The sequence below is a fragment of the Dreissena polymorpha genome, chromosome 8, assembly GCF_020536995.1.
Source record: "Dreissena polymorpha isolate Duluth1 chromosome 8, UMN_Dpol_1.0, whole genome shotgun sequence".
Lineage (NCBI taxonomy): Eukaryota > Metazoa > Mollusca > Bivalvia > Myida > Dreissenidae > Dreissena > Dreissena polymorpha.
The window spans coordinates 32378587-32405138 of NC_068362.1; the positions used below are offsets into that span (position 1 = coordinate 32378587).

General features: G+C 34.1%; 1 protein-coding gene across 1 annotated transcript; it reads left to right on the forward strand.

Annotated features, from left to right (window-relative positions):
* Positions 1 to 25379, forward strand: LOC127842538 (uncharacterized). Its single transcript, XM_052372074.1, has 7 exons — positions 1 to 40; positions 5521 to 5913; positions 11738 to 11863; positions 13554 to 13603; positions 14329 to 14363; positions 24057 to 24096; positions 24611 to 25379. Exons 1-6 carry the CDS (start codon positions 4 to 6, stop codon positions 24064 to 24066), a joined length of 651 nt encoding a protein of 216 aa, XP_052228034.1. The 5' UTR covers positions 1 to 3; the 3' UTR covers positions 24067 to 24096; positions 24611 to 25379.
* The last annotated feature ends 1173 nt before the right edge of the window (positions 25380 to 26552 follow it).

Consider the following 26552-nt stretch of genomic DNA (forward strand, 5'->3'; position numbering starts at 1 on the left):
TCCATGATACTTATTGAAACAGTTGTGGTGTTTTTGTGTGGTAAGCATTCAGACATAATTTAATAATGTATTCATTGTCTAATTATCATGATACTTTTTCAGATGATTATTCCCAATGATATCTCGGACGAAATATAAACTTGGTCATGTGATGTCACCAACTCAATCATCTGCTCAAATTAAAGCAAAATAAAACATCTACACTCACGGATAAAAGTTTTGTGTCTAATGTTCATGAAACTTTGTTAAAAAAATGTTGTAATGGTATCACATCCTAATTTTAAAATGTTTCAGGTCCTTTGAAAAACATGTGCGGGGAAGTTTTCTTTTTATCGCTATTTTGAACCTCGTTCACATAAAGTCACATGTTTAAATGTTAATAACACTTGACCAGAATATTTACAAACTTGAAGTTCTTAAGATATGTGGGCTGAGTTAAGTAATAGTTCTTGGTAAACTTTGTTTAAACATATCCCCTACTTGGTAGCTGGGGAGTTATATGGATGAAACCTTGTTAGTATTGCAAATAACAATCAATTTACAATCCGCATTCTACTTGATAAAAATATTTGTTCTGAAGATACAAGTTTCAAAACATTGTTCCGATATGTTATACAATAAAGATGCTACAGGATCAGTCAGTTAAGATTCTATTTTTTTGCAAATTGCAACCTTATGAGACAGTGAAGTTGAAGTTGGTATTATTGATTAAGATAATGGTGATTGATTCTGAAACATTTACCTGAAACATTTACAACAAACCAAATTTATAATGATATTGCTAAACTCAAATTAAATATCGCCACAATTCTAAATTGTTTAAATTAAATCTCTAAAGCATCACCCATTTAAAAACTAGTGAAACAAAACAATTTGTTAAATTCTTTTTTCCCTAGCAAATAACTTTTTTCAAGCCCACCTGAGCACAATGATCTCAAGGTGAACTTTTGTGATCGCCTTATGTCCGTTGTGCGTTGTGCAGCGTCAACATTAACCTTGTTAATATTCTAGAGGCCACATTGATCGTCCAATTTTCATGTCATTTGGTCAGAACATTTGTGCCAATGACAGCGTGGTCGAGGTCGAAATTTGTTCCAGTTGTGAAAAACATGGGCACCAGGAGTCAGGGCATTTTTTCCTTACATGACTATAGTAAAACCTTGTTAACACTTTATTGTCCGATCATCATGATACTTTTAAACTTTTAAATTGTTCAATTTAATTAACTCATTTTTATCAAAAGGATATTGTGTTAACGTACTTAAAAACCTTTGCTTGTTGGTTTTCGATTTTCTATATCTGTCTTCTCTTAAAATTTGGAATCATTAATTGAATTACCATTTTATATGTTTGATTCTTAAATATTCAATCACCTAAGCTAGTTGTATTGGTTTTATTGGTAATTCATTTTTACATTACCCCCCCCCCTTAATATTTTTATTTTACAGGGTGCCCCTGGATTTTGTTCACGTCACCGTGTCCTCGCTTCTCAATTACGTCACACGATACTTTCACTGTTCAAGGCTACTTTGATGTTTGTGTCGTCATCGCTTCTAAATTGCTTCAAACGAAATACTTTCACTGTTTTAATCTACATGCATAGGTCATTGGGTTTATAGCGTTCAATTTTTATTATATTTTCTCTCTGATAGGCGTTTATTGTTTTATTTTTTAGATCTTTTACACCCATTATTGCTGCTTCGTCCTGTATTTTCGCTATGATGATCTGAAATATTAACTTTATCATGCTATATTCTTAAATCTTTTTCTATAAAGAAGGAATGTAGTTGACACTTGTGCGTAGTTTCATTTCATCGTTCCTCGAAAAGTTGTATATCTGTTGCTCTGGTCTCTTTCCTAACATTTTGTAATTAAATGGTAATTAAATTGAATGCGTTTTAATTCCATTTTATTATTGTTTAATTTGAGTTACAATGCTATGGAGTTAAATTGTATTTAAACTCAAATGTATCATCCATATTGCTTGGCCAAGTGAGAGGTTGAGCGCTCTAAAACCGGTTTAAACCCCCAATGCTTTGCATTGACCGTTCCTAGGCGGTGACCGTAACTTTATTCTTATATGTGTTCATGTTGTTTTGTATTGTGCTGTTTTGTGTTGTTTTGTACTGTTTTGGCAATGTGTCACTTGCCTTAAATAAAGGACCAACTAATTGTATATAATAAGAATTCAAGTTTCACTTCTTTATATTAGTAACAAGATTTGTCTCAATCATATCTTGGACGAGTTCGAAAATGGTTCTGAGTGCTCGAAAAACATGGCCGCCAGGGGGAGGGCATTTTTCCTCATATGGCTATATATGACTGTAGTAAAAGCTTGTAAACACTCTAGAGGCCACATTTATTTCCGATCTTCACGAAACTTGTTTAGAAGATTTGTCCCAAAGTATACTGCATGATTTGCGGAAAATTGTTCCGGTTGGTTAAAAAACATAGCTGTAAGGGGCATTTTTCCTTATATGGCTTAAGTAAAACATTGTTAACCCTTTTGGGGCAACGATGGATGTTTGATCATCATGAAACTTGATCAGAAGAATTTTCACAACAATATCTTGGACAAGTTTGTAAATGGTTCCGGTTGGTTTAAAAATTTTGCCACCACGGGCTTGTCATTTTTCATTATATGTCTTTTGTAAAAAAAAACACTATAACATTCACACTTAGTTCAATCTTCATGAAACTTGGTCAGAACATGTGTTCTTTAATATCTTGGATGTGTTTGAAAATGGTTCCGGTGTGTTGAAAAACGTGGCTGCCAGGGAGCGGTGAATTTATCCGTATATTGCTATAGTAAAACCGTGTTAGCAAAGTAACATGTATTGTTCACTCTTTATGAAAGTTGATATCTGGGCTGCATATAACAGGTCAGTCCCTTTAAATCTTAGGTGAGCGACTTTTGGCCTTTCAGGCTCTCTTGTTTATGGATTGGTGCTAATCCCTTGATATACCGTATACGCATTTAAAATAATTCAGTGTGGGGTAATTGTTTAAAATGAAGTGCATTTTTCCTCATTGATATCTATACAACCATAAAGTTTCATGTCATGTTGAAATCTTGTAGCGTTTCTGAGATAGTCATTAAGCATTGACAAGTTCCATCAATGCATCATACAAACACAACACAAGGCAATAACTCTTATTTTAGAAAGTCAAGGTTTGTGGTTCTTCTCCACATATATATATATATATATACACTTACGAAGTTTTATGTTGATAAAGTTTCTGAGATTGAGCCCTACAACTAAAATTTGTGTGACAGACGGACAGACAAAATCAATTATATATCCCTCCGCCAATGGTGAGGAATAACAACAAGAGCTGTTTCATTTAAATCTGATTTGATCATTTATCCTATTTACATATTATGTCAGGAGTTGGATGCAATTTATCCGTTCGATATTTAATACTTTATCCATTGATGACCTATTCAATTTTGCATAGACAGTTTTTTGTGCAGCTAAGACAACCCTAATGACTAACTTAAATTGCCCAGTAGGATGTCCGAAATTAACTAAAATTTAGTGTGTACGTATACATATACATGGTTCTGCATTTGATTTGTTTTCAATTCTAAAGTAAGTCATAATAATAAGCCTTGTTAGTAAATATATTTCATAAAGTTTATTTGTATTTAAAGTTTTATACACACAACTGGTTGTAACAAGCAAAACAAAATCTGTCTTCATGTATGTTTTGTTTATCGTATATATAAACATTATTTTATTTCTCACTAAGTAAACTATCAATAGTTTTATCACAACAACATGGCAACAAATTTATCATTAGACATTTTGAACATTTGTACATACCCATATGTTGCCACTGTCTTGAAAATTGGTAAAGACAATTCATAATATTGTGTGTACATGATACCTCTTCTGAGTCCTATTCTTGGTTATGTGAGATAAAAAACTAGGTCAATATGCTTACTTGAAATACATTGATAACACTTTGTAAGTCAGATATATGACCTAATTATCAATTTTATCATACCGCCGCATTGATATCTGCCCGATATAACATTGCTTGATATATGTTTTTATATCATGGTCAACATGAAGTTCTTATATCAGTCAATGTTTGGAGTTAAGTGTGATTTGCAATTAAGTCACCAATTTCTATCAACATGAATCTGGTACAACAAAACAAACAATTTGATACCAAGAACGTACATATTTTATTCTAGTTTGAAGTCATAAATCACAAAAACGTTTTTTTTTTTTTAATCACCACAGCCCGCACTACAGAAGGTAAATGACGTCATCAATGGGGCAATAAATCTTAAATATCGATATAGTCACTGCACTCGCAAGTGTTGCACAGAAAGTCAAGACAAATGATAACTGTATGCTAATCCTCAACTATTTAAACAAACGATTGAACACGCTTATGTCAATATTAACATCATCATCAAAATTTCAATTTTAATACACATCTCCAAAATGGCGTCTCCAAACTATTTGGTGAATAGTGTTCTTTTATCAAATTTGTCGCTGCAGTCCATTCCTGATCTCCAATTCAAGACGTTTATAATAAAAGCATGTGAACTCTTCCCATTCGTAGCGCAAACAACTGTTTTTCTCTATACGATGTTTAAAATAAGCGATTATTCGTGTCGTTATTTCGAACGCCGTTGCTACATGTATGCCAACCTGTAAAAGCCGGATCAGCAAAATCAGCGGTGATCCGTACATTTTTAATATAAAAATGGATTGTTTTGCAGATTTTAAGGGAAATGTGGTATGATGAACAGAAAAACAGGTTACTGTCCCATCGTTTTGTAATATATCAGGCTCGGCACAAAGAAAATAACGACTCGGCAAGCCTCGCAGTTATATTATTTTAAGCCTCGCCCTACAAAACGATGGGACAGTAACCTGTTATTCTCTATATACTTGCACAAATGAGTATATTGATCAATTGACACAAATATTTAGTTCGATATTGGTTCAGGTCAGTTCAAAACATAACTCGCAGGATTTCTTGTGCGACAATATTAAAACAGTATAAGCAAGCAAAACATTACATGTTTACCCTATAATAATGCAATTAGCTTAGCATGTTTGTTTTTATATGTGTATCATTATTAAATTCTCGGGAGTTAAAACAAATTTACGATAAAACACATTTCTGCCAAGGGGATGCAGTTTTCCTGGTATGACATGAAAGAATATATACCAGACTCTAATTGTGTTAATTAAAAAAGTCAACCTACCCAAAGCCTCCTTTGCCTAATTTGTAAAGTTGGGCAGAACATTTGTTTCAATAATGTCTGAATAATTTAGCACGACCATTTAAATACACTCTTGTATGTGTCTATGCTACTATGTAAACGTTGTAAAATTACTCAAGTTTACATACATGCAGTACATTTAGTTAGTGAAATGTTATGGCACAAGTGCAACTGGACAGAAGGATTAAAACTTAAATGGTATACTTTGTTACGAATTTTATTTAATTTGTAAATGACAAGCCCTGCTGTTATGCATTATGTTATTTCAGTGCACGCAATCGGATGGACCAACAGCATGCACCTCAACGAAACCAGCTCGTATCAATATGGTGACCATGTTCTAATATGCTTCCTTTGGGACAACACAACACAAGCATTAGATGTGAAACATGAGTTCCCATCTAACAAAACACAGATAACGATCGCTAAGTGCGACGAAAATCGACAAAACGAAAGTGTGTGCAGTCTAACCAGGCTATCCCATGGCTATGCTGTTTGGGGACAGAATAGAACAACATACCTTGTGATTGAAGAAATGAAATATGCAACAGCTGGAATGTATTTTTTCATAGACCGAAACAATCCAAATATAAATTTAAGCATCGATGTACAACCAACTCCCACAACAGGATGTGAACAATTCTACAACGGTGTTTGGACATGTAAGTATATCTCTAAGTAAAGCGCGATGTAGTTTTCTATGAAAAATGTGTATCTTTAAAATAAATTAGTGCCCAATAATCCGTCTTTAAATAAATTATGATTGTTCTCTGGACTGATGCTTTAAGCACAATAACCTTACTAAGTAGCAGGTATAGCGTTACTCATCATGGGACGAATGTACAATTATTATTTTTTAAGATAGCAAATGCCTATTTCAAAGTAAGCAGGCGTTGGGATGTTTGATATTCATGGGCAATCCATAAACTCCACAGTACGTCAGCTCAATTTGGCACAGCTAACTACCAGTTTTGACTGCTGGTCAACGACCAAACAATGATGGAAAGACCATTGCATATAATACATTATTAAAAAGCTTTGCACACTTTCAATTGTAAACCACCATGACAAATCTTGTTCAAATGGTTTCTTAACATCATTTCACTCCGGCTCATTCTTGACTCGTATCATGAATATCATCGATTGATTCATAAAATACTTCACAATTGTTAACCTGTCGTATCGTGTCGTGACGAGGTCTATGATTTTTCATTAACTTGGGTAACGAACACATCTGAAATAAGATGTTTTTTTAGACTCTATAATGATGTGAGATTAATGTACTGCTCTTAAAAAATGCTTTTAGCATTGGTAATTAATATATTTAAATGTTTGAATGATTTTTATTGATTGTTTCATTGCAAAAATGATGTTACCTTTATATCACAGAAGGGTAATATAGTAAACAACACAAAATACAGGGAGAATGCTTATATCATAATTGTCACTGCTGCGCTGATACAGACACATTCACTCGTAATTGTAACTTGAAATAAGTGAGTGTATGTTTGTCATGAGCACATATTATTTTGTATTTCCAACAAATGAACTATTGTACATTGTATACATTTATTCCTTCATCTTGGAAAAAATGCAGGGATGGGGGCTGTCAAACAAAGCAGTCCAAGATGGATAAGATAGTCACGCTTAGTTCTTTTTGACATTTTGGAATTTTATCAATAAATTGATATTACAGTAACGTAATATTCTTCACTCAACACATGAGCGTACAAGCTTACCAGTGCGGTATGTTTTTTTTTTCCAGATAACGACGTCGCAATATCAGATTCACAAAAAGTCTTGTTTACTACTTTTGCTTCAACAAATTGAAAATTTGTTCTACGAATTTTAGCACATCAAAAATGGAGCGAACACGCGAAATAAAAATAAATTAATTTTTAAACTATTTTTTTAATTACAGGCCAGCGAACAACAAAAATAAAAAATACAAATATTGTCAATATAAATTTATGTTTTTGCAAAATAAATGCACGATATCTGCAAAATACCAGTACAATATCATTAAGTGGTGGCAACTGTGTTTTAGCTCTTATCCAATGTTTGTAAACACAAAAAATAAAATCTCCAACAGTTGTTCTGCTTACTCACACCACTTAGTCCAGGTAGTGACTACTTAAATTTAACATGGTACACTGTAATTTTCATTATCAAAGTCATAAAAGAAGCTCAGCTTCCTGTCAATAATGGTTAAATAACATGAAACAAAAAATAATATAATAAACAAAGAGAATAAGCAGTGATTTTTCTTCTATATTATATATGTTATAATATAGAGCCAGTGCCTTTTTTATTGGGGAAAAAGTGCGATAAACCATGAAATTTGAAAAACTAAGCATTAATATTATGATCATAAATAACAGTATACCAATAGTTAATAAGGCATGTTTAACTGTTGTCTAAAATTTATATTATAAAGTACTAGGGAATTAAACTACTGTCTGATAAACTCAATAACCTAATTGAGTTTATAAAAAAGTTTGGAAATTTTGGCCAGATTTTGGGAGAAAATATGTTACCTTTTGCCATTGGAAAACAGCCTATTTAACTTTTTTGTAATTTCGATTCAGCATGTAAGAGGCTGTAATTTTAGGCGAAAAAATACACACTGATGCGAAATATCTTGAATTTGTATTAGTTCTAAATATCATAGGTTATGCTATTATATCACAATTTCCTAATGAAAAAAAAACAAGCAATGGGTAGTAAACGTTTTGTATTTTAATACAAAAAAATCAATTAAATCCCAGATTCAGTAAAGTTATTTAGGTCCAGAAAGTTTCTTAACTTTCGCTCTTATGTGAACTTCATGTTTTGGGGGCATAATGTAGACCTTGGACTTAGCCATCAACAGTTAGAACTAGTAGAAGGTAGGCGTGTACAATTTATATTATACTCGACATTTTGTTTGTCCAGTTCAACGGCGACACTCAGGTGGATCTCAATGTTTGATATTTTAACTCTATCAATACCAACAAGTTTATTGCAGATTTTTACCAAACATACATGTACGCATACCGGCGACATTTCACATCCTGATGTAGATGAGGCTGAGATAAAAAAAATCATCTGTGATGCAATGACTCATTGCCCCGGGGAAAATTAGGATTTCCATTTGTGTCTTTTGCCGACAGTACTAGACAGACTAACGCCGCCATTTGTTTTACCATAAACCAATCTTATAAAGCAAAGCGTTCAAACAGTCTATTTCGTAAATGAATTCGGGTCGTTTCGCCCTTATACTTGTTCACCCCTGAGTCGTTTCGCCCTAATTCTCGTGTGCCATCGGTTGTTTCGCCCTAATTCCAGGTCGTTTCGCCTTAGGGATAATAAGAAGCACATAACAAGCAATATTCTGTTATGATTTGTTCAACGTTTACCATATTATTTCTAAATTATAAAACACCTTTCTAAAGCAAAAGAGTGTATTGAGTAACACACAAAAACAACAACAACAACACATAACAAATGCGTGTTACACATCAGATATTCAAACCAGACTACGAAATAGGTTAATTAAATGGTGAAAATACCTGTGGCAATCAGACAACTAAGTCGGCTTGTGTCATGTTGTCTGACGGTCCATACAGTCTGGAGACGGACTTTAAAAAATGGGATGTTGTGATTTCGCTTCCCATATACTGGTCCCGCAGTGTTCGGATTTTGTCCTCTATGCACCAAGTACTTTGTCGAGACGTCTCGATCTAGGTCGTCGTTAGCAACGGTAACCGCTACGATTTCTGCCTCTGTCTGCAAGTTTGGTAAAAACACGTGGAAAGGGACAGCCATCATATCTCCAGGTGGTATTCAGTTTTTTTGCCATCCTAAAATATTAACAAATTATAATCAATAAAAATGCATGCTTTGATTTAGAATCATAACAATAGTTTAATACATACACATAATACAATTATATTGAATTATATGCATAACTAATTAGTGTTAAAGTAAGAACATCGCATATCTGTTTTTATGATAAGTCAATTTCACTGAGACGTTCTCTAGACACTGTTGAAAACTAGTATTGACAACAAAACCTACCTCCGACCTAATTATTTGTCCGTACTGATCGCCTAAATATGGACCAGTGTTCAAGTTGGAAGAGCACGTGCTGAAAGCACTGACGATCGATCCATATATGTCGAGCTGTGGAGTGTTTGCGCGGTCTTTCAATGCAGCAAAAGTCTCCCGTATGTGTGCAGCTGGTAGAAAGGGCAACGCCATCAGCTGCTTCATATAGTTGTTCAGGGCCGGCTGACGTTTTTAAGTGGTGGCTAGCCACATGTCCTGTACTTTTCGCCAAACACCCTGCGTCCAGCGGAACACTCAACCCTTAATAGTGACCCCAGGAAAAACAAGTCGTATAGCCATCCAAGCACCTGTAATTAAAATGACACGGCTTTGATAAAAGAGCCGAAAGTATAATAGAAAACAGTATACCTGTACGTATAAAAGTGAAGCCTTTGACAAGATAATTAACGAAAGAACAAACCATTGGCGCTTGAAATGTTATTTTAATATCGCTTTCGATTAATTTCAGTTTTGTTGCATTATGCATAGTTCAGTGAACACTCACCTTAAAGTTACTGTCCATGAACCAGCGCCTAGCATGGCAAAGTAGTTTAAGCTGGTATTCTGTGGCGAAGGTAATGTGACTTTGGTTACCAACTCGGATGTCGGCCAGTAAATTGTCATCACACATACGGTAGGCTGTGTCGAGCTGAAAGAATGAAGAACTGAATAAATGATCAAGAAGTTAATGGCAATGCATTTGATATAAAAGCATCATTAGTTTATAAATATAAATCATAGAGATTGTCTTTTTTATTATCTGAATATACGGTTGTCACAATTAACGTCTCTTTCCCACTTGTTGTCGAAATATTTCACGGTAAATACATGTATGTATCGAGGTGTGAAATGTGATACATGCATATACAGAGTACTTTACATAATTATTTAATTAAAGGTAATTGGTATGTTAGTTAAGCGGCTGTTTTTGTGATGCAAACCTCAAAGTTTAAATCGGTCTGTTCCGCTGGCCTATTCTTGGCTCGGTGACGGTTTAGAGCCCGCTTTACTAGTTTCTGTTTTGGGGCAAGTTACCACTGTTCTTTCGGGATAAGGTTGGTCATTACATGAGTCACGACTTCCATGGCTCGCCGTTGCGGAGCTAGCTCCATCAAATCCTTGCTCTGAAATAAAACAACCATACGAACAAAGATTCCTGTTTACAATACGTAACGAAGCAACATAAATAAATCACCATTGAGACATTGCATCGAAATGAGAAACTACAAAACGGTTCCCTTTTTGTAATACGTAACGAACCACGTAAGCTAGATAAAACTAAATCATGTAATGAATAGGTGCGCAGAAACATTGTTGCTGCGGGCGAAACATAAAAATAAATATATTTTTATTTCGTTTAAGATTTTTAGGTGCGGCAATTCCGGCAAATATTTAATCAATTTGTTGTGGCCATACATAAAAACACCCATTTGTCTGTGTAAGACATTTAACCACTGAATATAAAACTGTATTTAAACTGAACATACGTCAAATGTTTTGCAGGATTAAAGATTTACTATAAAACGTCAGTAGTTTTGTGTATGTTCCCGTGATAAAAAAGACTGTTTTGTTTAATGATTCGGATGGCAAGGAATATGTTTCAAAATGGGAATAATTTTTACTATTATATTTTTTCATTGTAAACGGGGTAAATACAAATTCTATTAGTGCTTTATGTATTTAGGGGATTGGCTACATTCACAAAACGTCATGCTCATTCAAGTGTATAGAACATGTTCAATGTATTATATACAACAATATTTGTAAGTAGTTTGTGAGTGGGACTTACTAAAAACAAAAATTATCATAATGTTTCCAATATAGAAGAGCAAACAAGTGTAACAAATGCACATACATATCGCAAAATCAATGTGTGATACATTGTATGTGTTGTTCCTTTGAACAGATTGAAATAACAAGTTTATTAACAGGGGAATTGAGTTCGTCATACTAAGAACTGTTATAGGTTATTAAGATTTATCAGCCTTTGGAAAAGATAAGATAACACATAAGCATTTAAGCTATATATTATTTACTGAATCAAATCAGTTGACTACCTAAATTGACCTAAGGGTACTAAGGAAAACCTTTTATATTGTGCTAGCATTTAAAACAATATGCTAGATATGTTTTAAAATCATTTTACGACTGATACGAATAAACCAGTGTACAACGATTGGTATAGATGTATTACCGATGCTGAACAATTGAAAATGCATAAATGGCTCTTTTTTAACATTACAGATATAGTTTCCTATATAGTTTAGGTTATATTACCATTTTTAAGACACGTTATTAAACACTTGAATCAATTATAAAACAGTTTTCTAATCATCACCCTCATACACGCAGATACAGTATACCTACCTACACATAGAACCTTTGCGCCTTTCACAGGTATTTACATTGCGACGCTGGCGATATTTGGTGCTTTCTCTGCTGCGATAGCTGCCGTGGTGCAATGGTTTATATTAGTCTTCCGGTTGATATTCTACATAGTGTACTCAAAACTTCCTGCACCCGGTATGTAGTGTTTGTTATATTTTATTGTGCAAATGTGCAGCTCGACTATTTGTCCGATTTTCCAAGCTATATTACACAATATATTTGGAAGCACCTGCGTAATGCTGTGGTTAATGTAAATGTGCAATGTTTATTTATCACTGTTTCCAGCGCAGGTACAGTCGAGTTGCCATTACTGGATCAGTAGCGTTAAAAGTTGGTGCTGGTAAAATGTGTTGATACTAATATTACACCAGTTAAATAAAATATTACCTAAGCTTACTGTTAAAGCAAAAAAATGTGTTTTAAAATACACACAATATCTTTTTGTGCCACGTTTTTTTCACACTGTAATTGATGCATTAACGGATCAGTTGTAGCCAACACTAAAACTTTACACATCACCCTTGCCACTACTGGAAACAAGTGTAATTTTCTATGAGATTAGTGTTTGGTTCTTCCAATGAAGTGTCCAAGACTTCTTTAGAAGCATTATTTCGAACCCGCTGTAGCTTCTTTTACATGTATCTGGCTGGGTGTCATAGCTGATTCCCATGTTCCTATGGCAACAGTCAAGTTCACATAAATTTTGTTGCACAACGCCTTTTTGTTAGCTGAGTAATTACCATTTTGTCTTTTAAAAATATGCTTTTAAGCTAGATATAATTTACACTTGGTGGCGAGAAAAGCCAGGGATAGCGGAATGAGACACAACAGTTGTTTCTACACTTGATCTTTAAATAACACTACCTTTTAATAGCACCCCTTGTTATTTAAACAAATCTAATCATTTCGGATTTTAATTTGGAGATTGCATTTAGTACTGTTATCATAGTTTCCATTAAACCCATATAAAGTTGTATCAATACCGGATTATATAAGTAGTTGTGTACATAATCTTTCGTTGCAAGCATTTTGCGGGGATATAGGTTCAACAAATCGGCTTGTTTTGTTTTAATTTAGGTTCAACGTAAGCCTTTCATTGGTTTCAAATGAATTGTAATATGAAGCCAATAGTTTTTTTTTCCATAAAATAATACCACATTAATACCATAATATATTACATTACTTGACAAAAGTTGTTAAGTTTTCATATGTTCAGTACATTCGGTAATCAATTTTACTGGGTACAGGTACCAGGTAATTACCAGTTAATTATAAATAACGCAAGTAGAATACGCATCATGGTCACGTGGTAAACCCCGGAATGCGAATTGTGCATGCGTAGTGAATTGTACATATTTATTTATAAAATCTACTTGCGTTATTTAAAGTGTGTATACCGTTATGTCACCTTTTTTCGCGATGAACTTTCGATTTTACATTGCGATATTATATTACCGAATATTCTGAAAATATAAACTTTTTTCAAGTAATGTAATAAACCAATATAGATATTTTATTCAATATAAACTAATAGTTGTAAAAAATACGGTATTTTAGAGCTTTTCTTTTTTTGTCAATCGCGGTTGACCGTCTCTTTAAAAACATATCTGCAATCGGCGTAACCAATACCCATCAAAATGCCCAGTAACTTGTACACATTTTTTAAACATAGCAATGCGCTTTAACGTTACTTTTTAATTAAGAAATAACAAAATGCCATTGTCGTTCGTGACCCTAAATATTTATCTAACTTTAATAAGAGTAAAAACAAACCTGATCTAGATAAAGTTATTTTTTTCATCGCAATGCATCATTTTTGTTTCAGCCCAAAGAAGAATTGATGAATGGATTAATCAACAAACTGCTCGGTTCTTGGTACGTAATTATATTAAAACATATTATACTCCCAATGAGTAGTTGTTACTTATAAACACTTTATTTTGCGAGCAACGCGTGTTGGACATTGGTTAACAAAATATCAAAATAAGCCGTCCAATATCTCAACTGATTTTAATAGCGAGTTAGATAAAATTTAGCGATTACTTCAATATGATAACATGGATTATGTTATAACTTTTTACAATTTTACAAGTGTTATTCATTATCTGGTTGGGAGATACTTCGGTCACTAGAATTAAAGTCAAGGCAACACGCTGAAGTCAAATATTGCCAATCTTTACTAAATTTGCCCAATTCTACCATTTTATCAAGGGATTTTCAAATGCCTAGATGTAATTGTACATCGTTATCAGACAGGGAGGCACGTGCAAAGGAATGTTTCTGCGACCAAGGTAAGGGTCACACAAAGTTTGTTGCACATTGCCTTTTGATAGCTGTGTTCCTTAAAAATGTACCTTATTATTAAGACAAAACCCTTCACTTGCACATTTTTCCTTCGATTTGAACCCATCTCTCAACAAAATTTATTTTGTGAGGGATACAATTCAACTATTTTGCTAGTTTTTTTTTATCTATTTAAATATTGAATACAAATCATTTTATTATTTCCCCTTTCCTTAGCTCTGTGTGTTACTGTTAGATATATTTGTGCAGATATAAAATTGTCTTATTTGGTATGAAGCATGGTTTCCATTTTTCAGAGGCGCAATGAAGTTAACTTATCTTCACTCCCCAGGTATGCTTTAGTTCCATACTGGTTCCACCGCTTAAAGTTTGCCATCTGTGCGTCGTAACTTTCTACCTGGCAGGGTGTCAGTCCGTCTTTTTGCAAAATTGGATCTTGCGATTTTTATCGAATGATCGGGTGTATATTGTTGTTGGCCTGTATGTCTGTAATTGTATGTGTGTGTCCCAAAACTTTATTTCACGAGTACAACCCTGTTCTTTACATGAAGTTAAACACAACAGAATATGCTTATTTAAGGCAGGTTATGCAATATTATCCGCTGGTAGTAACATACTTTTTAGTGAAATGGGGACTGACCTAATAACTTACTGAATTCTCGGCTGGTTGATAAGCCATAGTTATGTATTAAATGACATATTATATATTTTGACATATGATATACTCCTATGTGTCAATATCAAATATTAAAGGGCAATAATGTTGCATCATATTTCTTGCACAGAGGTCTTTAATCAGGTCCCTGTCATCAAATATGTTACACAACTCATAATTGTAATAACGTACGCACATTCATATGATATGATTATAAAACAAAGTATACAAATTAGGTTAAATGATCAGTTAACTTTTTTGCTTTCATTTTATCCACACTCATGTGTGCCTTAGAGTTCGATTTTTAAACTTTATAATAAAGGCATATCTTCTTGCATATGTTTTTGCATTCGTTTTTACTTACCAAATATTTCATTTTTAAATTCCTTAATTTTATATTACAACTGATTAAAGCTAATCTGAGCACATGGTGAGCTATTGTTATCACCTTTTGTCGTGAGGCATGCGTCATGACATTTAAACATGTAAACACTCTAGAGGCCACATTTTAATTCAAATTTTATTCAAACTTGGTCGTAATGTTTATTTTGACAATATAAAGAAGGCTGAGTTACAATGTCGTCTACCTCACCAGATAAAATCTTATCTTCAAAAGCATTGTAATAGTGTAATTTCCACATGTATTACTCCATCTTACTTAATAAATCTTGACATTTGCTATGTTGAGTTTGAATCTGGGTCAAGTTTGTATTATTATGACATAAGTAGGTCGAAGCTCAGAAGAAACGCGTTAGAAGCCACGATCTTGATAAATCTTAGTCCAAATATTGATCTTGACAAAATTTTAGCTAAGTTCAATATGAGGGCAATTGCTGCAAACTAGGTAACCAAGTAAAATGTCAGAAAAACCTTGCTACCAGTCTAATTATATATTACGCGTATGTACCACGTTGGAATATTTCATCTTGAATTGTTTGCAGTTGACTGCAATGTTATTCATGATCGTTCAGTTTTCTTTTGTGTACCATTTGTGTTATCATTTTTTGGTTCGATTAAATGCCCGCTTTCAAAGCAAAAGGCATATAGCAGTCAAATTGTAAGGATGTGCAAACTATTCGGTTACAGCCATAACTTTGCAATATTCCATATGGATGTTGAACTAACTTTTCAGACCTTGCCGAAATCATAAGACAACGTGTAGAACTTACCATACCACAAAAGTGAAGTTCACACTTAGCGAACAAGCTCATATATGACCATTAAAAAGCTGGGAATTTCCTGTTTCAGCAATACATTGTTCATACCAATGAAGTGTTAAATAACAGCAAATAAAAACAATTAAAGAACAACGTGTTGCGAGTGGAAACCGTCTCCCTCTCTCAAAGGTCAAGGTCACAGTAATTTGTCAATATGCACATATGGCCATAAAACCGCTCCGAATTTCCAATACTTGCCCTAACTTGGCCATATGGTGAGGGGTCTTGTTATATCTTGGCACTTATGATTATCATAGAATGACGAATAATCGCCAGTACAATGTGTCACTCTACAGGTAAATGTCATCTTTAAGAGTTCGAATATCAACTGTGGCCATACAAAAAGCTTGTACGGACTGAAACTGTGCCATGCATCATGCCTTTAGCTCACTTGAGCACAATGTGATCATGGTGAGCTTTTGTGACCCCCTTTTGTCCGTCGTGCGGGGCCAACATTTGTATTGTTAACACACTAGAGGCCTTATTTATTTTCTGATCTTCATCAAATTTGGTCAGGAGATTTATGCCAATTAAATCTTGGAAGAGGTCAAAATAGGTTACGGTTGGTTAAAAGACATGGCCGATAGGGGGCGGGGCATTTTTCCTTATCTGGCTATAGTAAAACCTTCTTAACACTCTTTAGAGGCAACATTTATTTCCATTCTTTATGGACTTTGTTTGAAGATTTGCCCTAATGATATATTGGATTAGTTTGAAAATGGTTCCGATTGATTGAAAAACATGGCTGCGAGTGGGCAGGACATTTTTCCTTATATGGCTATAGTAGAACCTTGTTCAAATTCTAGAGACCACATTTATTGTCCGATCATCTTAAAATTAGGTCAGACGATTTGTCATAATCATATCTTAGACGACTTCAAAAAATGGTTCCAGTTGGTTGAAAAACATGGGCATCAGCGGGCAGGGCATTTTTTCTTATATGGCTATATATTGCCAAGGTAAAACCTTGTTACCACTCTATAGACCACATTTATTTATTAAATATTCTCGAAGTTTAATGTACAAATATTTCTTTGGCAGAAAAAGACTTATTTCACGATATTTTATTTGTAAAACAGTTGATAGTTTGAATTGTTTGACTTCCAATCATGAATGCACACCTAATTCCTTCAACTGACCCTCTTCAGCCACCTGCAGAGCAGCACAATCAATGCACATCTCTGATTGAACCTGGTTGTTCTATTTTTAGATTAGCAACTCGATACCTTGTTGTTCTATTTGTTTTGCACCTAGATAAGAGAAGATTAATTTTTATAGCCCCACAGTTCATTAATGAGGTGTGAAATTTGTTTGTGATTATCTTAGATTTGTGTTTGAAACGGGATTTGTTATTTTTTAAATTGGAAATATAATTGCAAGGTGAGTCTGAAAATAGTCTGAAAATAGTTCAGGTTTGTTTAAAAACAAAGCTCTCAACGGAGTGGCAATTTTTAATGTCTATAATTGTCTATAGTGAAACATTGTGAATACTTTTAGTCACATTGTTATGCCCCCGGTAGAGTGGCATATTGAATTTGAACTGTCCGTCCGTCTGTCCGTCCGTTCGAAAACTTTAATATTGGCCATAACTTTTGCAATATTGAAGATATCAATTTTATATTTGGCATGCATGTGTATCCCATGGAGCTGCACATTTTGAGTTGTGAAAGGTAAAGGTCATCCTTCAAGATCAAACGTAAAAAAATCCAAGGGAAGTAACAAACTTTAAAGGGAGATAATTACTATTTTCATTTGGCAGGTACTGATAATTTTTGCAAGGGAAGTAATATTTGTTATTAAATTCCTTTTAAATATTAATTCCCTTGTAAAAATTATCTGTACCTGCCAAATGATAAAAATAAATAAATAAATAAAAGCGGCGCATTAGATCAGTCTTAATGCAATCTATATTTTAATTTTCCTCATACTTTTAGCTCACCTGAGCTTTTGTGATCGCTTTTTGTCCGTCGTGCGTTGTGCAGGATATGACGTCATCTTTGCCTGTTTAACACTTTAGAAGCAATATTGATTGTTGGATCCTCTTAAAATTATGTCAGAAGATTTGTGCAAATGATATCGTGGACGAGTTCCAAATGGTTCCGGTTTGTTGAAAAATATGGCCGCCAGGGGGCGGGGCATTTTTCCTTATAAGGCTATAATAAATCCTCGTGAACACTCTAGAGACCGCATTTATTGTCAACACATCATGGAACTGATAAAGAGGATTTGCCCTAATGATATCTTTGAAGGGTTCTAAAATGACTCAGGTTGCTTGAAAAACATGGCTGCCAGTTTCCTTATATGGCTTGAAAAACCTTGTTAACACTCTTAAGTCCACATTTATTGTCCGATCTTCATGAAACATGGTCAACAGAATTGTCCCAAGGATATTGGGTGTGTTCAAAAATGGTCAGAACATTTGTTTAAATTATATCTAAGATAATTTCGAAAATAGTTTCGGTCTGTTGAAAAACATGGCTGCCAGAGGCGGAGAAGTTATCCTTATATGGCTAAAGTAAAACCTTGTCAGCACTCAAAAAGTTACATTTATAGTTCACTCTTTATGAAACTTGGTCAGAATATTTGTTCTTATGTTATATTGGACTGCACAGAACAGGTCAGGTTTTTGTATCTCAGGAGAGAAATTTTCGGCCTTTCAGGCCCTCTTGTTTCAATTTCTAACATAAAAATATCACATTCTCGATTTGCTTTCTTTTCATATTGTTTATAGTTAAGTTTTGAAAAGAACAGTTGAATGTGGAACTATTTGTTATGTAACACAATCCGTAGTTATTCGGTGGTCAGAAATAATGTGCACATGTAGGAGGCTCGACCGGAATACAAAAAGGTTGTGTCAATAAATAATTTGTCTTTGATAAAATGCGTTAACAGCAAAAATGTAAAATCAGCAGGATAAATCTAATATATGGTTTGTGCCTAGATGGGGAGAGTTTATCCGGTTCGACCTGGAAAAAATAAAGCTCGCTTAAGCTCGCAATTTGTAGCTCACTTGAGGACAATGTGCTTATGGTGAGCTTTTGTGATCGCCTTTTGTCCGTCGTGCGGCGTTAACATTCGACATGTTAACACTCTAGAAGCCACATTTATTACCCAATCTTCATCAGATTTGGTCTGAAGATTTATGTCAATGATATTTTGGACGAGTTTGAACATTGTTCCAGTAGCTTTGCTGCCTGAATCATTTTTTTCTTATACGACTATAGTTAAAGCTTGTTGACACTTAGTGGTCACATTTATTGTCTGATCAACATGAAACTGCGTCAGAGGATTTTTCCCAATGATATCTTGGAAGAGTTCGAATTTCTTTTCCTTTTATTGCTATACTAAAACATCGTGAACACTCTAGAGGCAAAATTACGTCCGGTCTTTATGATTTGCCGCAATGATATTTTGGACGAGTTTGAAAATGGTTCCAAAAAGTCACATTTATTGTCAAATCTTCAATAAACATGGTCGGAATACTTGATTACTTGGAAAATGACTCCGGTCTGTTAAAAAAACATGGCCTTCAAGGGGTAAGGAATTTATTATAATATGGCTATAGTAAACCCTTGTTAGTTATAGTTATAGTTCACTCTTTATGAAAATTGGTTAAAACATTTGTTCTAATGATATGTAATCTCAGGTAAGCGATTTTGGGCCTTTCAGGCTCTTTTGTTTACTTGTACTTGTCTAAACCCCACCGGATAAACTATCTTAAATCTGTACCAAACATATATTCTCTATATTTTGAATTACTTTTCACAAATGCTATTCATCATAAGACGACGTGAAGCGTGCTACACTCGTCTTCATACCAAAAGTTTTAGGTCACATTTCAAAAATTAACTTTCGTATACCCCGCCATAGGCAGAGAAATATTGATATAATGTTGTCCGTCCGTCTTTCCGTCCGTCCGTCCGGAGCCATATCTTAGAAGTGCTTAGCGGATTTCATTGAAACTTGGTATGAGTATAATATACATATGGATAAGAGAATGATGCACGCCAAATGGCATTGTACAACATCGTTTAATAACAGAGTAATGGCCCTTTGTATCTTGAAAAAATGCTTTTTAATATAAGCTTAGATCTTTATCTTCATTTACACATGAGCCAGAGTCATAGTTGTTCCCAATCATCTAGGAATGCTATTCAATACCCATAATCAAAGGGGCTAAGGTCACACATTTGATTAATTATTAATTATTTAGTCATTCCTTTACTATGCCATCAAACTTGCCATAGTTGTTGTCAATCATCTGGGGCTGCTGTACATTCAACACCCAAAGCCCTATTGGCTTAGTTCAAGGTCACACATTAAGGTCAAAGAGCGTCCTTCCGTCGAGACAACTTTTGTGTCCAGAAGCATATTGGCGGGGGATATCAATTTAATGAATTTGCTTGTTGTACTTAACTGTGTCTTTCAATAAGTTGTTAAAAGATCACTTGCCACTAATTACAGCCATAAGGGCACGATATTTCATGTGTAAAACATGTTTTCCTACTAACAATGTAGGGGTCACGCTGCAGCGTTTATCATGTTTGTGCCCAAAAAAAGGTATCATTCCGATCCAGTTGCGTTGATTATTTGCCCTAATCTGAAGTGCAAAATGAACGAATACGAAATAAAAATATGTATACAAAAGCTGTCATAAGATGCTTTGAATTAAGACTGTATTTTTCGCACTGTAATTGAAAGAATGCATCATGTTGAGTGTGAAAAATGTGCATATCTCATCAACATTACTTTTGCTTCTTTACTGTTCTGCACTGCATCCATTTGTGTTTTACTTCGAATTAAATAAAGTGGAGGTACAACTCTTTACGCCTGCAGTGTAGGTCATTGCTCTCAGTGGTATTTGAGATTGATGTAATTAATTGCGTAACAACAGGTAATATTGGTCGATGTCAAATAATAATGAAATTCACATACTGTCGACATTATGTGATAATTGTTACTCATACCCTTGTACCATGGCTTGTCTGCACCGTTTATTCACCTTAAATAATAATATGCTGCGATGTTGATATTTAGGAGGATATTGCATTGACATTTATGATATCAGCACCACTTGTTAAAGAGACTGTCAACCACGAATGACGAAAAAAGAAAAGTTCTAAAATAACGTATTTTCGTACAATTATTAGTTTATATTGATTAACATATCACGACTGGTATATTACATGACTTGAAAAAAGTTCATATTTTCAGTGTATTTGGTAATAAAACTTCGCCATGTGAAATCGAAAGTACATCGCAAAAAATAGCTGACTTAACGTATACTCACTTTTATATAAATAATGCGAGTAGATTGATCATTTTATATATTAGATATATACAATTCACTACGCATGCACAATATACATTCCTGGGTTTTCCACGTGACGATGATGATCAATCTACTGGCGTTATTTATAGTTAACTGGTAGTGACCTGGTAGACATACCCAGTAAAAGTTATTACCAAGTTTACTGAAAATATGAAAACTTAACAACTTTTTTCAAGTCATTTAATATACCAGTCGTGATATTTTAATCAATATAAACTAATAATTTTAAAACAATACGGTATTTTACAACTTTTCTTTTCTTCGTCGTGGTGGTTGGCAGTCCCTTCAAGAACATATAGCTTTGACATGCATTTAAAACCCACACTTCAAGCTCTCTTTGACTAAAGATAATATGGGAGGGTGGTTAAAGTAATATTAATTTCACGCGTTTCAAAGTAAAGCGTGAAATGTTTGTCTTATACATTATAACAAGTTTACAGTAGAACTATAATAGATTTCTATTAGTCAGTTTTTGTGAGAGGAAACTATGATTAAGTTTTAGGCCATGCTTCTGGACGCTCTCACTTCGTTAACATCGATGTTGATATCAAATAAGTATTGTGTATTCATGGTTTTTTTCACAAAAGAACAAAAATTGTCTGTTATTGTTTAAATATGCAAAAATGTACGTTAAAGATAAGATAAATGCTTTTTTGAATGACGCCTAATATTTAGTTCGTGATCTGACAAATGGGCACAAGTTTTCTGCGTTAACCATCTCTGTTTTTAATGGTCTGTCAGTTCACACTAAGAATTGTGTATACACGTTTTCCACAAATTTAATGTATTTGGCTTATGTTTGCCACTCTGTTGTATTCTCGCTTATTTGTCGTCGCTGCACTACACCAAAAATAAAGAACTCGTCTGGAATTGCATAGAAATCGTTGTTCTGTACAGTTAACGGATATAAAGCACATACTTGGTATATAACAATGTAGAATAATGCCTCCTTTGAACTATTCAATTTAAGTTAAAAATTTGTGTTACACATTAATATTTATTTGCGGTGAACAACGTGATGAAACTTTGAATATAGCAATCTTTAATGGAGAATCTGTATGTTTGTTCAGTTCGATCACTGAAAATAATGAAGATTTTCTCAGCAAAACTTCGGTCTTAAAAGAAGCTTTTTATCCCCACGCTTTGGTAAAAAGCGTGGGGATATTGTATTGATCTCCGCTTTTCTGTTCATCCGCTTGGCCACTATCTCCTCCTACACTATAAGCACTAGAATCTTGAAACTGGCACGATTGGTAGCTATGAGCATATTGCGACGCTGAAGGCGACGGAATTTGTATCTGGCCGCTGGGTCAAAAATATTGTTAAATAAATGGGTAAATGGGTAAAAAAACTCATTTTACTTACAACATGTGACGCACATGATACTAACTTTTGACCCAGGGGTCAGATCAAAATTCCAAATAGTGCACCGTCGCACATATGCTCATAGCTACCATGTGTGCTAGTTTCAATGTTCTATTGTTAATAGTGTAGGAGGAGATAGTGGAGAACCACGCACACCCGAAATTTTTAAATGGGTAAAAACACACTCATTTAACTAACAACATGCGACGCACATGGTAATAACTTTTGACCTAGGGGTCAGATCAAAATTCCAAATAGTGCACCGTCGCACATATGCTCATAGTTACCATGTGTGTAAGTTTCAAGATTCTAGTGTTAATAGTGTAGGATGATATAGTGGACAACCACGCCCACCCAAATTTTGTTTAACATAACTTCTTCATTTATTCACCAATTGACTTCAAATAAATACTGAACATCTCTTATGACAATACGGTCTATCTCGACAATCCATGTCCAAATTATCCACCTCAGAACCATTGATAAAGGTAAAGGCAGCTTGGTTCCCGTCCTATTTTAAATTTATCAAGAGGTAAACGGGTACTACTTCCCCGTACCCCAAAATTTAGTTTCGTATCCAAAACGTTTTGTACCCAAATTTTGTTTCGCACCAAAAAATTTTGTTCGCACCAACATTTGTTCGTACGCAAAAAAAATTTCGTACCAAATTTTTGATTTGTACTTCAATTGTTTTTCGTACCCAAATTTTTATTCGTACCCAATTTTTTAGGGGAGCATAATTTTTCGTACCCAAAATGTTTGTACCCAAATTTTTGTTTGTACCCAAAATTTTGTTTTAACATAACTTCTTCATTTATTTACCAATTCACTTCAAACTAATACTGAACATCTCTTACGACAACAAGGTCTATCTCGACCATCCATGTCCACATTACCCACCCCGGGGCCCCACCAACTTAGGCCTGGCCCACCCAAAATTGCCATTTAATATAAAATCAATGTGGCCTGGGGATACGCGTCGGCTTCTGCCTCGCCACTTCGAATTATGCTTGCATGCTTATCTAGCACGATTTCATTCGGTTCATTTTCACTGTCACCAAAATTAGAAAAATTAGTTCATGTCAATAACTGTAGTTTGATTGAAGGTATTTTGCTGTGCTATTTTCTGTAAGAAGTGTACATGTAGAGTGTTGTTAGGTATTCTACGTGAATTGCTCAACATTGTTACTTCACATTAAAACTGTTCCTACATATTAAAAACACACAATGACGTTTGGAAAAAAAAATCATTATGTTTTCCTGCCTATTTAACGTTTAATGACATGGAAATTTCTTGATGAGTCCTGTATGAGCAAATGAAATGTGAAAAATTGACAAGACAGTCTAGATTTAGGATTTTGCAGCCAGGGAAATTCATTCCTTGCTATCGAGTAATGTTTTTTAGAATTCCCAGCCCAGGGTGCCCACATTCAAATGTTTATTTGTGTGTTTCAGAAGGACATGATCCACCAAATGACGGCTTGGTGTAAAAAGGGTATATTTAATAACTTAGTCTCTATCTCAGAACATGTATTTTTGCCCAACTACATTTCAATATGAAAAAACATTTTTAACACATTTGGGTGTCGTTTTCACATCCACATTGTCTCGTCTGTCTTTCGGTCTACCCGTACATCAGTCTAGACATATTACTCCAATAAAAGTATCCAATATTTAATAGCAACGGGGAAATCATGTAAATTCAAATGGAATCGCTATATGTACTTTAAGGTCAAATTTCAAACCTAATCGCTACTTTTCTGTCAAGTTCCTCATCAAATTCGTGTTAATCATAACTGCATCAAACTAAGCAATGCTAATTGCAATAACACACTTCATTAACATGGTACATTTTGCTCGGGGTGTTTAATGTTCCATTGTTAAGCCAAGTATGCTTAAACAATAAGTACAAGTGAATGAATGGCCAGTAATTTCTTACTTATTCAATTGTTCAGTGCTTTTGTTTTTGAAAATGAAATAACCTATACAAAACCATGTTTTCTTTACAGATCAGTGTACCCCAAAAATTGAGACATGCTTTACCCACCACGTTTTGAAGAAAATGTGTTATGTCTTTATGGCTGAGTTGAGGACAAATGGATGATAGTCGTGTTTGGTTCTGTCTCTTGTTTGTATAACCTTTTATATTACTTGCCATTTTATAGAACTTCATATGTATATATATGAGCACAGTGCTCGTGGTCAGCTTTGTTGATCACACGTAGTTATATGCAGCTTCACTAACTAGCTTGTTAATATTTTAGAAGCTACATTTATTGCCCAATTATCATAACACTGTGTTAGAACATTTGTCCGAATTATATCTTACGGAGTAAGAAACTAGATGACGTGAGGTTAAAACTAGTTCAACAGATGCAATTATATAAAAAGCGTGTCAATACTTTAGAAGTCACATTTATAGTCCAATCTTCATCCTGTATCCATATAACTTGCTCATAAGAATTTTTTAAATGATACCTTGATACAGATTGAATAGTGCTTCGGTGTTCTAAGACATGGCTGCCAGGGGCACGCAGGTTTCCTTATATGACAATAGTAAACCCTTGTGAATATTAAAAGCACTTGAGTGCTTTCTAAATTAACCATGGAATTTGCTTGGAAGCTTTGCTCTGCAATTAAGAAACCATTTAGTTGATATAAGGAAAGATTCTACACAATACCAATTCATGCTCTTAATTAATTTAATGAATCCTATGACATTTATTATCTGAATAAGTCATATAAATAATAGTTCTCCCTATGAAATATACAAGTAAAAGTGCGAAAAAAGATTGTTGTTTAGTTTGTTACTGAAGAGCATTATTATGATTGGTTTGTTATGAATAGTACACACATTTTTTATGCTATCGGAATACCCTTTACTTAATTTGCTCAAACGTTTATGTAATAACATTTATTTTTGCAGTATATCAATTACGGGAGAAATAATTGTTTGTAACTTGAATTATGTTTGAACTCCAATCATGCAAGGTCTTCAAAACGGAAAGACATAATCACCCATCATTTTAAGTCAGTCAAAGCCCAGAAGCTGGGGCTAATTAAATTATCGATATTCTGAAAATGGAAATAACTGAAATAAAACCAAAAAAAATGTTCAGACAATAAAACACTCTAATAAGCAATCATGAATGGAAGGTGATTTGTCTTTCATCCTTCACAATCAATTATGATGCGCACGTTTTAAATGGTTAATAAACAGGATAAATAAACGTGCAATCGGAACGAATTATTCACTCAATTTAATGACTTGAAACCTCTTACAAGTTTCTATTGAAAAGTAGCAGACAGACAATAGAACACGGATTTTGGAAGTTCGTTTAGCTAATTGTTTCCAAAACAATGTTTCCTCATTGTAACACGGGACATTTCTAATATATGCAAAACATTTGGTAGTAAATACAAGTTTTATCAATACAAAACTTTAGTTATACAAATGCAAAATGTCATCAGAAATGCTTTTTTGAAAAAATAGGTAGCATATAAATGCTGCATTGCTATTAAATATAATTAATGAATACGACGCAAAATGGACACATGTGCTTTATGAAAAACAACATCATGCTCGTAGATCGGAGCCCGTATGAACATAATAACTGATGTGTGTTGGTTTCATTTTTGTGTTATAGCTCCTCTAAAACTTAAGTATTTACTTTGTTCAAATAACTTTAACATTGATTTTAATATTTTCTCTATGACGGGCGTTTCTTCTTTGATTTATTGTTATGCCCCCAAAGGAGGGCATATAGTGATCGAACTGTCCGTCTGTCCGTCACACTTTGCGTTTAAGTTTCGAAAAATGCTCATAACTTGTATGTCGCTTCAGATAGCAACGTGATATTGTCATGCATGTGTAACTCATGGAGCTGCACATTTTTTAGTGGTGAAAGGTCAGGGTCATCATTCAATGTCGAAGGTCAAGAAAACAAATCC